Raw genomic sequence first — 17,007 nt, forward strand, 5'->3', positions numbered from 1 at the left:
ACTGTTCATCTGATCAAGATTCGAGGTCAGACCAGGTTCACTACAGTATTTTAGCTGCAAGGCTTGATCCAACGTTCACAAAATGATGATTAAATCCATTTACAATTTCATTTTCATCATGGATTTCATTGTCATCCTTCAAAAAATATTGTGAAATACCTGTTTTTGCTTTATGACTTTTCAGAACACTATTTATTACACGCCATGTAGCTTTCATATCACCATTACTTTTATTTAATAAATCACTATAATATTCCTTCTTGTGTTTCCTTATAATCGCTACTAATTTATTTTTATATTTTTTACTTCTTATATTTTTCTTCAGCCTCTTGTGTTCTCAATTTCAAGAAACATGTATACAAATAATTCTTTTTTTACAAGCATTTCTCAACCCTTTCATCATCCATGGTTGGTCAACAACATTTCTCTTTGTACAATTATTTTGCACACAATTCTTTTCATACAGAGCTCCTAAAATATTCATAAACTCATCATATGATCTGTTCACATCATCAATATACACGTCTTTCCAGCTTTGTTTATGTAAATCATATTTTAATTTGTTCATTGCTTTTTTTGATGTGTTTATTGTTTTTTCCTTAATTGTAATTTATTTTGTAATGCTTTGATCATTTTTATAAATCATGAAAACTGGTAAATGATCACTCAAATCACTCGTTAAAATACCTCCCATCACATCCCCATTTGTTACATTTGTGAAAATATTATCGATTATTGTAGCACTACGAGTTGTAATTCTTGTTGGTTTTGATATTAACGGATAAAGATTTAAACTATACAATGAACTTGTAAATGTACTGATGTTATTTGAATCTGTTTTATTTCCCAGGTCAATATTAAAGTCTCCACAGAAAAAAATGCTTTTATTAAAACTCTTGTCCAATAGTTGTACGATTTTATCAGTGAATATTTCTATATTTGATCCTGGTGATCGATATACACAACTTATCAATATGTTTTTATCATTCTTGTTTATTATTTCTATTATTATTTCCATGATATTATCAACAACCATTGACATTTCATTAATTAATTTACATTTTATTTCATTTTTAACAAATAGAGCCACTCCACCACCTCCTTTGTTGCTTCTGTTCACATGATATAATTCATACCCTTCCATGTGAACATTATTTGTGTTTTCATCGTTGAGCCATGTCTCTGACAGTGCTATTATTGTAAAAGTTCTGTTTAGCTGTTTTAAATAATCTGTTATTTTGGATATATTTGCATTTAAACTTCTACTATTAAAGTGAATAATAGAGAGACTTCCATTTGTTATATTGATGTCATTAAACTGTTCTTCATTGTAATATTCACAGTCTTTTATTGCAGGAAAAAAATTTGTATCAATCACATCTTCAACATTGTATATTTTAAACTCTGTCTTTGTATGTTGCCATGTTTTAATGTATTTGTTTGTTTTATATTTTGTTAATTTCTTGTTTGTGAAGTTATGTCAATGATTTATCATCTATCATTTCCTGAGCTCATTTTAGTTTTTCCAGATCTTTCAGGTCTTTTATTATTTTAGCCTGCGATCCTTCCTGTATTTTGATCCAGATGTTTCCATTTCTTGTCCAAGTTGATGCTATTTTTTTCTGTTTTTTTAACAACCTTGCTTCTCGTGCAATATTTCCATTTTTTTTAGTTAGGTGTTCGTTTATGTAAACATTTGTTCCCTTCAGTTTTTTTGCTTGCATTATTACCCTGTTTCTTGATTTCCTGCTAATGAACTTGATGACTATGGATGGTTTGGATTTATCTGATTTGTTGGGCAGGGTGTGACAGATTGAAATGTCCTCATGTTCGATGTCAATGTCTTTGTTTTGTAAAAAATTTACTACTTGCTCCTCCAGAGTCTGTAGTTCTTCCTGTGGTGCATCTTCTGCTGTGTTAGTACCAGCAACAACTCTTGCATAAGTTCGGTTCCTAACTTCCAGTCCAGTGATCACCAAGTTGTCGATTTTTGTGTATTGTTCCATGTCTTCTACTTTTTGTTCCAGTTCAGCTATTTTTCTGTCTTTATTAGTCATCAGTTCTTTCAATTGTCTCACTTCTTCAGACAGTCCTGTCAGTAATTCACATTTAGCTGATACTTTAGTCACATCAGCACTCAATTTAGTCAGTTCAGCACTCAAAAAGTTCAAAGATTTTTTTAACTTCCTCCATATCTTCTGAAATATTTTCCAGTATGTTTGTCAGCAACTACCCAGTCGGCGATCCCAACTTGTTTCAAAGTGAAATGCACCTTACCAGCAAGAGCTCCACCCACTTTTCTCAGGGTTTTGCATTACAAATGCTTTGCAGTCAGAGGGATTTTGTGAAAAATCAAGGGAAAAAAATGGTTAAACGTTGTCAGTGGAGAACATGTAATTCAGACAGTGTTACTCTGAGCATTTAGAGGGTGGAATACAGTTTATTACATTTCCAAAACCTAAAATGAGTCTGTAAAAATGTAAAAGACGATAAAGCTCTGCAACCGACCTCATGAGCAGCTGAATGCAACAATTATAAACAGGAAATACCACATGTTCATCTGTCTGAAGGTAACTGCAGGTAAATCCTCTATTTTCTGTCATAATTACATTGTATACTTAATGGTTAAATTAAAGGTTAATGCTTAAAGCTAGTTGTGCTTTGTTTTTTGTGTTTTATATATAGATATATGTTGTAACTTCTGGCTGCATAAGTTTAGTCTGTTTGCCCTGATCAATTAAAACTAAAGTGATTTTACACAAAGTGTTTATTAAGTTCAACAAAGTTAAGTCAGGTCCTCTGGATGATTTTTTTGTTTGTTGTTGAAACGTTTCGTCTTTCATCCAAAGGACTTCATCAGTCCGAGGAGCCACAACAAACTCAGTCTTATAAGTAGCACACTCACATAGAGGGCAAACAAGTTTGCTGGTGATAAGATGATTTCTGGAGTCCGCCCTCTCCCCAGCCGACTCGTCTGAGGCAGCCATGGCCAAAGTGGTTCAGAACATCAAAGTTCGTGCTGATAAGGCAAAAATGCCTCACTAAATACCTCGAGTAACGCCATGAGATTCACTACCTCTGCTATTGTGCCAGTTTCGTGTAAGTGGCCAGGTGTGTGCTGGGTTCACACGCTCTGTGCATGTGATTGTGGACCATGCAATTTTAACAAAGAGGAGACTAAAGCGAGACTGCCTGGGAGTGGGGTAGTTCAATGCCACATGGCCATACTCTTCTACACTTTGCTGAATTTGCCATGACTGGATGTTGGCTGGGCAGCATGGTGGCACAACTGGTAGAGCTGCTGCCTCTCAGCGAGCAAGTCTTTGGTTCAAACCCTGGTCCAGGGGCCTTTCTGGGTGGAGTTTGCATGTTCTCTCCGTGCATGCGTGGGTTTTCTCCGGATACTCCGGTTTCCTCCCACAGACCAAAAACATGCATGTTAGGCTGATTGGTAACTCTAAATTGTCCCTAGGTGTGAGTGAGAGAGTGAATGGTTATTTGTCTCGTTTGTCTCTATGTGGCCCTGTGATGGACTTGCGACCCGTCCAGGGTGTACCCCGCCCCTCGCACAGTGATTGCTGGACATGGGCACCGGCGACCCCCGTGACCCAAAATGGAATAAACGGGTAAAGATAATGGATGGATGGATGGATGTTGGCTTATTAGACACTACAGAGTGAGAGCTGATCAAGGAGTTGAAAATGTCCATATTACCGAAATTATGTAAAAGGCACAGATTGCAGAAGATTTATTAGTGAAAAAAGCATGCACAACCAGATAATTGAGCACCTATGGAGGGATGTTTGAACAGTACACCTTCCTCCCAAGGCTCAAGGCTGATTTGGACAAGTTTTCGGCTGGCTGGAATGACCATCCCATCAGGACAGATTGTAGCCTTTCCCCAAACCAGCTGTGGGAACCTGGGATGTTGCAACACTCCATCAGAGAGCCAGAGATGTCTGAGGAAAATTTGACAGGAAATCCAAATTGAGTATATTGATTGGGAGAGCTCAGGACCATCCCATCATGTCAACACAGACATTATTAGGGCTGGGTACCTTTCTAAAAAAATCTGTATCGGTACAGGTGTCGGTACCTTCACTTCGGTGTTGGTTCCTGGACGGTTCTTTTTTCTGTACCAATTTTGTAATTACTATTAATTCTAACAAGAATAAAATTACGTTACACATTACAGTACAAATTGTGAATTTTATTTTTTAACTTTGGTATTTCTATTCCAAGCAGTTTTCTTACATTAAAATAAACAAATAATTTCCAGTTCAAAAGAACAGTTACAAACCAGTGACATGTCAGTGTCTAATGTTCACTGCTACACACTGAGGACCTTTTCACTGAACAGTTTTTCTTCAGAAACAACGTGTCTGTTTTCTCTGGACACAAACAAGCTCACTCCTGGCTGATGGTGCCTCCAGCAGTAGGAAGTGTTCCCTCTGAGGATGTGGATGATGCTTGTTGCACACACAGATACCTGGTTGTCAGTTTGACAGCACTGCCATATTGTCCCTCACATTCCACCAGCAGGTCACTGGATTCAATGAGGAAGGGATGATGCAGACATCTGCAACTCTGTGTCTCTGCGGTTCTCTGGGGTTTAGGGCTCTGATCATCTCCCTAATTCACATTAGAACAAAACATCAACAATAACATGTTTGTGTTATTATTGATCAAAAAACATCATCTAGGCTGAGAGATAAAAGTTTAACTGGTCAACAAAATCTTTTACATTTTACTTACCTCCTCCATGCAGCTCCACTGTAGAAAAAGACAGCAAACTTTTAACAACAAAGTCTGATTGTCCTGTGGCCCCCACCTCGCTTTTCTGTCTGTCCTCACATCTGGGTCAGAACCTCCTGTGAGGAGAACATTAACATGAACAGCGAACATTAGGTGAACTGTTTAAGCAGCTGACTGGATGGATGAGCAGTTTTACAAGCGAAGCTTTATCCGTTACTGTCAATCTTTAGTTAGCTTCTGAGTTTAGCTAGCTACGTAGATAAAATATATTTACACACTAATATGTTAAAGTTAGCGTTATTTCACCGCGATGTACGTGTTAACAAACTTAAAGTCCATGCTCAATAATCCAGGTATAAAATCCAACATTTTTCAGTCAGGTCAGTCAGGTTAACAAACGTAAACTCACCAGCTGAAACAGACACAGCTTCATCCTCGTCCTTTGATGAAGACGAGTCCGGCTGTGGAATGTTGATTCAGTTCGTTTCACACACACAGACTGACTCACGCTGAGAGGAGGGGGAAGGAAGCTGCTGTCAGTCTCTCTTCTTGGAGAGAAACACGGAGCAACTTTCTGCGCGTGTTGTCGGAGCCGTTCGACAACACACGTGAACCCCGTCTGTGGGCGGTGTCACCAGCACCATAGACTACATTGTACATAGAATAGGTGCGGCAGCTTTATATAGCTCTGGGTGTAAACACGTAGTCCATTTGTCATATGTCTGGTGTTTTACCTGCCTGCGTGCTGAAACCACGTGACACCTTACAGCCAATACCGAAACTTGATACCGAAAAAAGAGTGACGTTTCAATACATATACCGACCGGTGCAGTTCGGTCGGTGCCATAAAAGAACCTCGGTTCGGTACTCAGCACTAGACATTATTGTGCCAGAAATGGAATCCCCACTGAATGCTCAAGTTATTGAATCTCTACGCCATGCCGTTAATGCCCTCGTGCCTTCATCCAGTTTTGGAAGAGACATTTATTTAACCATACTCTCACATTCTCTGCACCTGCATCACCATTATTGACAGTCATCGCTTGGCTCAGGGGTCACATGCGACTCTTTGGTCCCTCTGCAGTGGCTCTTTCAAGCTTTGACCAAAACGAACACAAAACTGAATTTTATTGTTTGTTATACAAACAAAAAATAAAGCTAGTTTTAGCAGTTTTTTGCGTTTCAGTTTTTTTGTCATTTCTTTTGCAAATATGTCATTACTAGAACTACTACAAGGAGTAATATACTCACTTTAACTTTTTATAATGTAGCTGTTTGTTTTGTTTTTATATCATTTCTTCTATTTACTTTTCATTTTACATGATTGTCTACTGTTGTCTGTATCTCATCTGTGTTCTTTGTTAATAACAGGTCTCTCTTGAAAAGGAGTCCTCGAGGCTCAATGAGACTAACCTGTATAAATAAAGGTTAAATGAAAATTACAGTCATCTTGTTTGTTTGTCTCAGGTTAGCTCACCCTGGGTTACAGTTCCTCGTGGGCGGAGCGATCTTACTGTTCACGTCATGTCACTTGAAAGGATTATATCCAAACTCTGTATTTACTAAGCACTGGTAGCTGTGGTGTTCATCTTGAATTGGGCTGATATTGAAAATTGTAGATGTGAATCCAATGATTACTTTGAGTTTTACAAAATCCTGTTCAGTAAGTCATGAGATATTTTCCCAAAAGACAGACACACAAATGCACACACAAATACAAGCAAAGAAATAAAATAATATGAATAAAATTACAGAAGACACGCACATTTCAGGCAAGAGAAATAAACAAACTCTGTTAACCTGAGCCGTGCTTTGTGGTTCGTGCTTATCAGCTATCAGCATGCTAAAAAGCTAAACTACATAAAAGGAAATATTCATTTTAATAAGACCAATATCACTTTAGATTAAAGCTGACTGCCTGTAACCCAGTCTTGATTAACTTATCAGACAAGTCATGGATGAATTAAAGTTATGAGAGCTAATTAAAGCACATTTTGTTTTCATCTTGATGCTTGTTCTTAAGTACATAACAGTATCTAAAGAGACATTTCTGTTTATTATATGTTCAGTCTTTTATTCTGAAGTTCACCTGCCGGTTTAGCTAGTGTGTATACATGTGTTCAGTATTGTATTTTGAAGGATGTAGTAACGGGAGAAGTGTGTGTGCTGAAATGGTGGGGGGTGAGTTAAAGAAATAGAGTGGGAACACCGTTTGTTGTGGAAGTGGACTATTTTTATCATCTAACATTTGCTTCTCAAATCCTGCACCAATATAAAAAAATAAAATTCAAGACCCAACATAAAACACAACAGAAGATCCTCTAAAATTTGCATGTGGGGGTTGAACATGACATAATTAGTGTTGTGCTGTAGTCAACAGACTACACTGCATGAAAAAAAGTCTAAAACAGTCGTTGTTGTACGTGTGGCAGCCACAACACATTCTCAACAGATCCTGAGACAAGACCTCGGGGGAGATATCTGACAAGTGCATCTTTCCTTTACAACACGGTATAAATAGAAATCCAAGAAGTTGTCAAGCAGATATGTTGGGTGTGAAGATATATCTGAAAGCTGCTCCGATCCTGAGGGAAACATTTCATGCCTTTCCACCCTCCAACATCTATTTCTGGCCTGACCACAGTCGAACAATAAAATTAGCACATAGTATTAAAAAAAACAACTAGACAGAGGAGAGGGTGTGTTTACATTTTCTTAGTCTCTTGACAACATGGTGAAGTGATGCAAGAGCAGAGGATGAATATAAAAGCGAAAGATTTAACACAGTCTGTGTTTTGACAAAAAATCAGATCCATACACACATTTCTGTAGTCTTCACAAGTCAGTGGATATTTATGAGGAGTGTTGATTAAAAACTCTGACGCCCTCACCTTCTTGGTATGCCCCATCTGCCATCACCAGGTGAAGGATGTTAGGGTACAGATGCTGGTGCTCAGTTCCCAAAATGTTGGACACCAAACCAGAGACCAGCTCAATATTCTCATCTTCATCTTCATGTATAGCCTTGAAAAAAAATTACACATTATTTTAAGCTTGTGAGATTGCGCAGGAAACTTTGCATGTTAAAGAGAAAAAAATTAATTCATACTTTAATCTTGTTGTAGGCCTCAATGAACTTCTCAAAACCCATCTGCTGTTCCAGGTTGAACCGAAGCTCTTCCAGGCGACTGAAGATGCTGTCATGATGGTCCGCCTCACCCCCCTGGTCTTCTCCACTGCCATCTACAGTAAAGCAGAATGTGATGTTTCTCAACAAATATTATTTGCATTATTATATTATGTTATGTAAAGATATGTTTGGACATTTTACACTAAGATTCTCAATCCATCAACATTTATTTATAACAGCCAAAAGGTGCACATATTGCAAAAGTTATTAAAAAAAAATTTTTTTAATGCCAGAGTGCCATGAGGTATTAAAAGCTTGCCTGAATAAAAAAGTTTTAAGATTAGATTTAAAAAGGTCCAGGTCAGTGATGGAGCGCAATTCATGAGATACTTGGTTTCACAGTTTAGATGGATGGATGGATGAATCATCCATCCAACCATCCATGCATTATCTTTACCCGCTTCTTCCTTTTCAGGTCTCGGGTATCCATGTCCAGCTATCACTGTGTGAGAGGCGGGGTACACCCTGCACAGGTCTCCAGTCCATCAAAGGGACACATAGACAAACAAGACAAACATCCAAAAAAGTTCAATCTGGTCCTCTGGACATTCAAAAAAACAAAAAACAAACAAAGCAAAAAAATATATAGAAACGTTTCGTCTCTCATCCAAGAGACTTCCTCAGTCTGAGGTGCTGTTTTCAGCTCAGTCTCTTAAATAGCACCTTCTCAGAGTGGATCAACCAGTTTGCTGCTGACAACCAAAACCAGCTGATCACATGCTCAAGAAGGACCATCAGCCTAACAATGGATCATTAGCACACTGATGGCTGTTTACTGTTCACAGAGGGCTGAGTGATACTAGCAATCACAGCATTGTAAGAGGGGGACAATTGAACCCGGAGGCCTCCACCCCTGTTTAATGATGGACGATTTCTTTTCACAAAGATGGCCTCCTTTACTCCTCTCTCAAACCATCGTTCCTCTCTGTCCAGGATGTGAACATCTTCATCCTTGCAAGAGTGACCGCTGGCCTGGAGATGAGTGTAGACCGCAGAATCCTGGCCTGATGATGTTGATCTTCTGTGCTGGGCCATCCTTTTGGCCAGTGGCTGTTTAGTTTCCCCGATGTAAGACTGATCACAGCCCTCCTGACACTGAACAGCATACACAATATTACTCTGTTTGTGCCGGGGGACTGGATCTTTGGGATGAACCAGTCTTTGCCGTAATGTATTTTGGGGTTTAAAAGCCACTGGGACGTTATGTTTAGAAAAAAAACGTCTCAGTTTCTCTGATACTCCCTCAACATACGGAATGACCACTGGTCTGGGTTCCTCCTTTTCACCTGATGGCTGACTGGAGTCCTGTTTGGGTTTCTTCTCTGCTTTCAGGAAGGCCCAGTTAGGATATCCACATTGCTCTAGAGCCTGTTTTGTGTAGGATTTCTCCTTTTGCCTGGCTCCTGAGTTAGTGGGGACGCTGTCTGCTCTGTGATACAGAGTCCTGATGACTCCTAACTTGTGCTCCAAAGGGTGATGGGAGTCAAACTGCAAATACTGGTTTGTGTGGGTGGGTTTGCGGTACACCTCGGTTTGCAAATGTCCTCTATCAGAGACTGAGACCTCACAGTCCAAGAAAGCCAACTTGCCATTTTTTACATCTTCTCGTGTGAACTTGATGTATTTATCCACAGAGTTGATGTGGTCAGTAAAATGTTGGACTTCCTGAGATTTAATTTTAACCCAGGTGTCGTCAACATACCTGAACCAATGACTTGGTGGTGTCCCTGAAAAGGACGTCAAGGCTCTCTTTTCTACCTCCTCCATGTACAGGTTGGCAACAATAGGAGAAACTGGAGACCCCATAGCACACCCATGTTTCTGCCTATAATATTGCTCCCCATATGTGAAGTAGGTTGACTGCAGGCACTGTTTCAAGAGTTGACACAGTTGTTCTGTGGAAAGCGTGGTCCTGCTGCTCAGAGTGGTGTCTGATTTTAATCTTAAACTGACCACCTCTACTGCCTCATCAACAATAGTCTCTTTTGATGTCACATCACTCTTTACGTGCATTCCTGTTGATGAGGCAGTGTGCTAATGATCCATTGTTAGGCTGATGGTCCTTCTTGAGCATGTGATCAGCTGGTTTTGGTTGTCAGCAGCAAACTGGTTCATCCACTCTGAGAAGGTGCTATTTAAGAGACTGAGCTGAAAACAGCACCTCAGACTGAGGAAGTCTCTTGGATGAGAGACGAAACGTTTCTATATATTTTTTTGCTTTGTTTTGTTTTTTGTTTTTTTAAATGTCCAGAGGACCAGATTGAACTTTTTTGGATTTTTCTACCTGGATTATTGAACATGCATCAGGATAAGACAAACATCCATTCACTCTCTAGCCCCCAGTATACTGCCGCGTACGTCGGGTCACGCGTACGTACGCGTGTACTGTACGCAGAGGGTTCAGACTTCAGACTCCAGCGTACACCCAGAGCAGCTTCACAGACAAGGGGCGTTTACCTTCGGGACAAATTGAGGTTGCCGATTGGTCATTTGCTGACACGCCTACTGGACTGATTGACAGGTTGAGAAAAAAAAAAGAGCGCTGGCAGCCTCACTCGCAGCGGTGTTCTGTGTTTATATGTTGTTAATAAAAAGATCTAAAAAAAAAAAAACAGGGAGCGCTGGCTCTGCAGCCCACACATCAGACCAGCCCACCAGGAAATCTCCAGACCCTCCAGCAGCCACGCTGGACCTGAGTTTTAATTTGCTCGTGACAAATTAATTAATTTCTCACCATTTCAGTCATTGCATCAACGAAGGAGGAAGAGATCACTTGCCTCTTGGCAAAAAAACAAAAGAAAATGCCAGATCAGAGGTGAAGAAGGGGAATTTAATACATCGGTGTCGCATACAAAACAGTCCGTCGCTGGGCATTTTATTGTGCGACACCGCGTACGCGTATGCGGTCGTAAAAATTGATTTGCACGGACATGCCCTGGGGGGTACACTCGTACCTCTGCATATGTACATGCGTACCTGTGCGTATGGATGTACGCTGGAGTATACTGGGGGCTTCTCTCTCACACCTAGGGACAGTTTAGAGTTACCAATCAGACTAACATGCATGTTTTTGGTCTGTGGGAGGAAACCGGAGTACCTGGAGAAAACCCGGAGAGACTATTTTTGAGAATACTGTAAAAATTTCTTCAAGGTCTTGATCACATTTGGGATGCTTGGCTTTAGGTGTGTTTTAATAAATTGTAGGATTTCTCAAAGCTCTAATATAGTATTACAGAACAACTCAGCTACAGTAGCAAACAGATGTTTGTCCTTGAATATGAAATCAACTTCTCAAACTGAAAGAATAAAATACATTTTTGTCCCAAATCCACGATGTCCCCTCCTACCTGAATGCCATTCTTCATTGAGCTGCTTGTTGTTATTGGGATGCTCTTCTCCAACACCATTAGAAAGCAACTCCCCTGCTTCCTCAGCTCCAGGACTCCCATTAGAGAATTCCTCATCCTCATCTTCCTCATCATCATCATCATCATTATCTACAGCCATCAGACTGTTGTCCTGATCAATTTCAGTTGTGATCGTGTTGAGAAGCTCCTGGTCTCCATCCTCTGGAGGGTTCCCATTAAAGTCTCCTGCTCCAAAAACTGGGGGGCTTCTCGCCATGTTGCCTTCTTCCTGCAACAGCCTCTCCATGGAGGCCCTGATGTCCCTCAGATCTTCATCTTCATACCCACTGAGGAACAAACCATAGTCTCATCACTCACAGAATGCCATTAGTTGGCAGTATTACTTATTTGTAACTTCACAGAATGAAACCAATGAGTGTTATCTGTCATTGTTAAATTACAATGCACAAATACACTTAAAGCTAACTGATATTTTACAACACAAACATGCATTTGCTGACAAACTATCCATGCTGTGCAACATAAAACATATAACCTTGCCAAGATTGTTAAGACTGATTAAACTCAGAGTCAGACCAGAACATATCTTCATGCATCTCTTACTCCTCAGCCTCAGATTGGTCATCCTCTTTAGCTCCATCCTCCAGGTCCTCGATTTCCAGGTCTTTGTGTGGAGCCACATTAGCTTTGCTAGTCAAGTCAAAGTCGTGCTGTGAGCTGAAGAGCCGACTGAGGTCTGGTAAGGAGCATGTCCGCAGCACCTAACCGTACAAAACAAGCAAAGTGACATGAGGAATGAACAGGTTGTGAAAAGTTCTGATCAGGAAATCCACTGAGAAGAAAAAAAAGTTTGTGTTACAACAGAGCAGCTGCAAATTATTATCAATACACAAAGGACTTGTACAGGTTTGACAAATGGGGTTTTGTATTGCAGCATGTTTAAAGTAAAAGTGTGCATCAGAAATAAGCACGGCTCTGTGTCCCTGACAAAGGTTTTGAAGATAGAAAGCAAAAGCAGCTCTTTTTGTTCTTTCAAATCTACTGCATGCTCAGACACTCTGACTAAAGACTTGTTGCGTTTCAACATTCCTCATTTAAGTCCTGTCCAAAATACCACAGAAGACTTTTAATCATGTTTAGCTGAACTGTGAATTTCCTGAAACACCTGGTCATTTGTACAGCTAAAAATTTAACAATTCTCCACGTGCTGTCTAAAACTTTCAATGGAATTTCCAAAAAAAGAAAGAAAATAAAAAATAGAATGGCATGCTCTGCCTTTAATCACTTTTGGGTTGTTGGCATCAAACATGCCCGTAGAGAGACCAATCAGGAGGGCATTCTGGTTCTTGGAGCGCAGAGGTGAGACAGATCGTGAGCGAGAGGCCAGAGAGGAGGATGATTCATCCATGGACGACTGGGCAGAGAGGACCGCGAGGGCTGCAGTGCGTCGATGAGCCGGCGAGCACTTGATGAAGAGTGGCTCCTCATACTGAGCTAAACCTGGGGGGTAGCCATGTTAGGGCAGATTTAATGAAGATTATAATTGGTCTAAAAATAAGCATCAGCTGCGGTTCACAACACATTTAACTCACATGATGATGATTCAGTTGGTTTCTCTGCACTCTTCTCAGTCTCCTTGGTGTCTGTTGGTCTTGTTATGCCCTCAGGCGGCCTGAAAAAGAAAGAATATAGCTCAAACGTGCAACTCTAAAACTACTTTAAATATGGGCACTAATTTGCCCAAACAAATTTTAATCATAATTTTACAAGTAAAATAATGCTTGCCAAATGCTTTTCCAAATTTAATCAACATAAATAGCTTAGAATAATAAATAGTCACATTTGCAGTTCCTGCTCCCACGCTTGCTGCACACCAGCCAGAGGGTTTGAGGCTTGTGTGGGACTCTCCTCCAAAAGCACTGACTCCAGAGTGCCTAAATCTAAAAGGGATTAATTTAGATTAGACTGTATTCTACTGAAAAACTCTTCTAAGAGCAACGTATCTTCTCAGTATTTCGTGAAACCAACCCTTAAGATCGGTCGAAGTGGGAGGCAGTGGTGCATGTAACACAGGCAAGTTCTGATCTGAATCCTGGTTTGGAGCTGCCGAGTTCTGATCCACAGATAACAACGTCAACGATTCTCTGGGCATTTTCTCAACATCAGCTGCTGCTAAAAGCACATAATTGAAAAAGGGAAAATAATTTTGATTGTATCTGTGACAATAAATAAACAAATCCAAACTTGTTTGACTTCAGATACTGTATTCTTCATGCACTAATAATCTGAAGGTGAACTATGAATGGGTTTAAAAATATTCAGGATTACACATAACAATTTTTGACAGAAAACTACAAGTATCATTGTGCCTACAGTAAAGAGAAAGAAAAAAAACCTTAAATAGCTCGTTCCTAAACTCATTGTCAAATGTTCACCATTTCTTCCTGTGGCTGACTTCAGGCAAAACAAATTAACTTGTGTTGAAATGTGAAACAAAGTCTAAAAGAATAAAAAATTACGCAGGGATATTTTAGCGGTTCAGTGTGTATGATCAAGAACATGTGTTAAACAAACCGGGAATAGCAGAAAACACATTTTCAGATGAAGAGCCAGTCTCTAGGTTCTGGGTGAGCGGCTGAAGCTCCGCCTCCTGAAGTGCTCTCAGCACCTGACACTCTGGACTTGCTTCCCACATCTTCCTAGGACCCTCTGCTTGAAGCTCGCCCATCTGTATGACCTCACCTACTGTTTGATCTGTGATGATACATATGCAGCGAGACGATATGCACTTACAAAACAGCGCAAAAACGATTTTCTGCAAGAGTGCTCTTAATTTTACTCAGAGTACGCACTTACCAATGGTATTCACGCACATTTCCTCTAAAGTTTGTTGTGCTACAGGGAGAATGAGTGGAATGCCTGCCTCCCACTTCTTCCTGTCCCCACCAGAGGATGGCCTGTCCTCTGGAAATGCTGACAGTTAATTAGAGACAGTTGATTGGAAAGTATACATAATTAAAAACATGTACGTAAACTGCTAAACTCCCTGAGCTATGGTCATTTTTGTTTTATGAGACCATTCATTTGTAGCAGTCATTAAATTGGTTGACACCAAAGGTTAAACCAGTTGTAGATCTACATTTAATGATTACTTTCCAAGTTTCATCAAAATCCATCTGCTGGTTCAAGAAATATTAAACAACAGACAGCCAAACACATGCACATAAACTGGCAAAACATTATTAACCATCTCTTGGTGGTGAGCGATAAGTAGGATTCCTTGCATGCAATAATAAACTTAACACACTACAGGTTGATTCTGATGCAGTATAACAGATGAAATGATACAGGCTCTTGTTAATTTTCCTCCAAGTGTTTCTGGAAAGGTCTGAACTCACTTGCTGCAGTGGCATCAATCTCTCCGAAGGTTTGATCAGATGCAGGAAGTACATGTAGCTGTGCTGCTCCCCACTTCTTCCCATCTCCAATAGAAGAGGGACATTTGTCAGCTTCGGACTGATTCTGCTGGGATGCAGGGTTCGGTTCTGCAGGGGCAAGAGACCCCTCCACCTCGTCTGCTGGGCTTTGAGATTTTAGGTTCTGGTTAAGCCTGCGCAGAATCTGCTTTTTCTCACTCTGTTACACAGAAATTATTTTTAAAATATGATTGTAAAGCCTGGATAATAATTATTTGTTTACTTGTTAAATGGTAAATAAGAACAAAGTGAAACACCTGGATCACAGTCGTCATCTCTGGTTCTTTCAAGTTTTCTTTCAGTGATGTGATCTATCAAACACAAAACACTTCATTCATACAGGCAATAATTACACGTCTAAACAACACTACAACACTTTCTCCACATATACTGACCGCTCCAACGTTCTTCAGAGCAGCAGTCATGGATATAGCTGGGGTGAGGTGTTGGGATGCAGACAGGGCTGAAGCTTTGGCAGACTGGTCTTGTTGGGAGGGGTTAGGTTCTGGAAGAGGGTTATAAGAGGTAGATGATGCGTCTGCTGCTGCGCTTCCACCTGCAACACCCAACTTCACATCTCGAGCTGCAGAAAGCTTTCACAGCAAGCAACCAGCATTAGAATAAACATTAGGCCATATCACTTTAATGTGTGTTTGAGATGTTTGAAATAAATAAAAGTCTACATGGTCCTCCCAGGCTCTCTTTTCTCTCTCATATGCTTGTCGTCTCTTCTTCTCCAATTGCTCTTTCAGAACAGCAGCACGGGCATTAGCTTGAGCCTGAGAGAGACATAAACAGTACATGAAGGTAAGACATTAATCAAGCATTGTTTTAATTATCAGAAAGGTTATGCATTACAGTGATCATAAGAATATCAGTGTGTCCCCTACCATTATACAAGCAAGGGAGATTTTTTTTGGCAGGAGATATCAACATGAGAGGGACTGGACACTCTTCCACTCTGGAGTTGCCCCTGGTGAGAGGCGCCGAGCAGGAGTGGGCTTACTTATTGCTCCCCAACTTGGTGCCTGTGTGTTGGGGTTCACCCCGGTGAATGAGAGGGTGGCCTCCCTCCGCCTACGTGTGGGGGAACGGGTTCTGACTGTCGTTTGTGCTTATGCACCAAACGGCAGTTCAGATTATCCACCCTTTTTGGAGTCCTTGGAGGGGGTACTGGAAAGTGCACCTTCTGGGGACTCCCTTGTTCTGCTGGGGGACTTCAATGGGGGCAATGACAGTGAGACCTGGAGAGGTGTGGTTGGGAGGAACGGCCCCCCTGATCTGAACCCGAGTGGTGTTCTGTTGTTGGACTTCTGTGCTCGTCATGGATTGTCAATAACGAACACCTTGTTCAAGCATAAGGGTGTCCATATGTGCTCTTGGCACCAGGACACCCTAGGCCGCAGTTCAATGATCGACTTTGTCATTGTCTCATCTGATCTGCGGCCACATGTCTTGGACACTCGGGTGAAGAGAGGGGCGGAGCTGTCCACTGATCACTACAAGGTGGTGAGTTGGCTCCGATGGTGGGGGAGGATGCCGGTCAGACCTGGCAGACCCAAACGTATTGTGAGGGTTTGCTGGGAATGTCTCGCAGAGTCTCCTGTGAGACTGAGTTTTAACTCCCACCTCCAGGAGAACTTTGAACATGTTCCGGGGGAGGTGGGGGACATTGAGTCTGAGTGGACCATGTTTCGTGCCTCTATTGTCGAGGCGGCTTACCGGAGATGCGGCCGCAAAGTTGTCGGTGCCTGTCGCGACGGCAACCCTTGAACCCGATGGCGGACAGCATCAGTGAGGGATGCTGTCAGGCTGAAGAAGGAGTCCTATCGGGCCTTCTTGGCCTGTGGGACCCCGGAAGCAGCTGATGGGTACCGGCAGTCCAAGCGACATGTGGCTCGGGTGGTCGCTGAGGCAAAAACTCGGGCATGGGAGGAGTTCGGAGAGGCCATGATGAATGACTTCCGCATGGCTTCGAGGCGATTCTTGTCCACCATCTGGCGTCTCAGGGGGGGAAAGCGGTACGCCATCAACACTGTTTATAGTGGGAGTGGTGTGCTGCTGACCTCAACTCGGGATGTTGTGGGTCGGTGGGCAGAATACTTTGAAGACCTCCTCAATCCCACCAGCACGTCTTCCACTGAGGAAGCAGAGCCTGGGGACTCTGGGTCGGGCCCTCCAATCTCTGGTGCTGAGATCACCAAGGTGGTTAAAAAGC

At 41.4% G+C, this 17,007-nt stretch overlaps 1 protein-coding gene across 1 annotated transcript in view; it reads right to left on the minus strand.

Annotated features, from left to right (window-relative positions):
- The window catches only part of nek1 (NIMA-related kinase 1), a gene marked incomplete at its 5' end in the record, with an annotated part of 38,082 nt that overhangs the window by 10,138 nt on the left and 10,937 nt on the right, over positions 1–17,007 (minus strand). The window contains 14 exon segments of the mRNA XM_037698344.1: positions 7,647–7,779; positions 7,865–7,998; positions 11,293–11,639; positions 11,917–12,074; positions 12,599–12,813; positions 12,906–12,985; positions 13,154–13,253; positions 13,342–13,485; positions 13,888–14,067; positions 14,170–14,286; positions 14,712–14,949; positions 15,047–15,100; positions 15,185–15,382; positions 15,473–15,568. Coding sequence (XP_037554272.1) covers positions 7,647–7,779; positions 7,865–7,998; positions 11,293–11,639; positions 11,917–12,074; positions 12,599–12,813; positions 12,906–12,985; positions 13,154–13,253; positions 13,342–13,485; positions 13,888–14,067; positions 14,170–14,286; positions 14,712–14,949; positions 15,047–15,100; positions 15,185–15,382; positions 15,473–15,568 — 2,194 coding nt within the window.

The sequence above is a fragment of the Nematolebias whitei genome, chromosome 3 (genome assembly GCF_014905685.2).
Source record: "Nematolebias whitei isolate Nwh7 chromosome 3, NemWhi1, whole genome shotgun sequence".
NCBI classification, from domain to species: domain Eukaryota; kingdom Metazoa; phylum Chordata; class Actinopteri; order Cyprinodontiformes; family Rivulidae; genus Nematolebias; species Nematolebias whitei.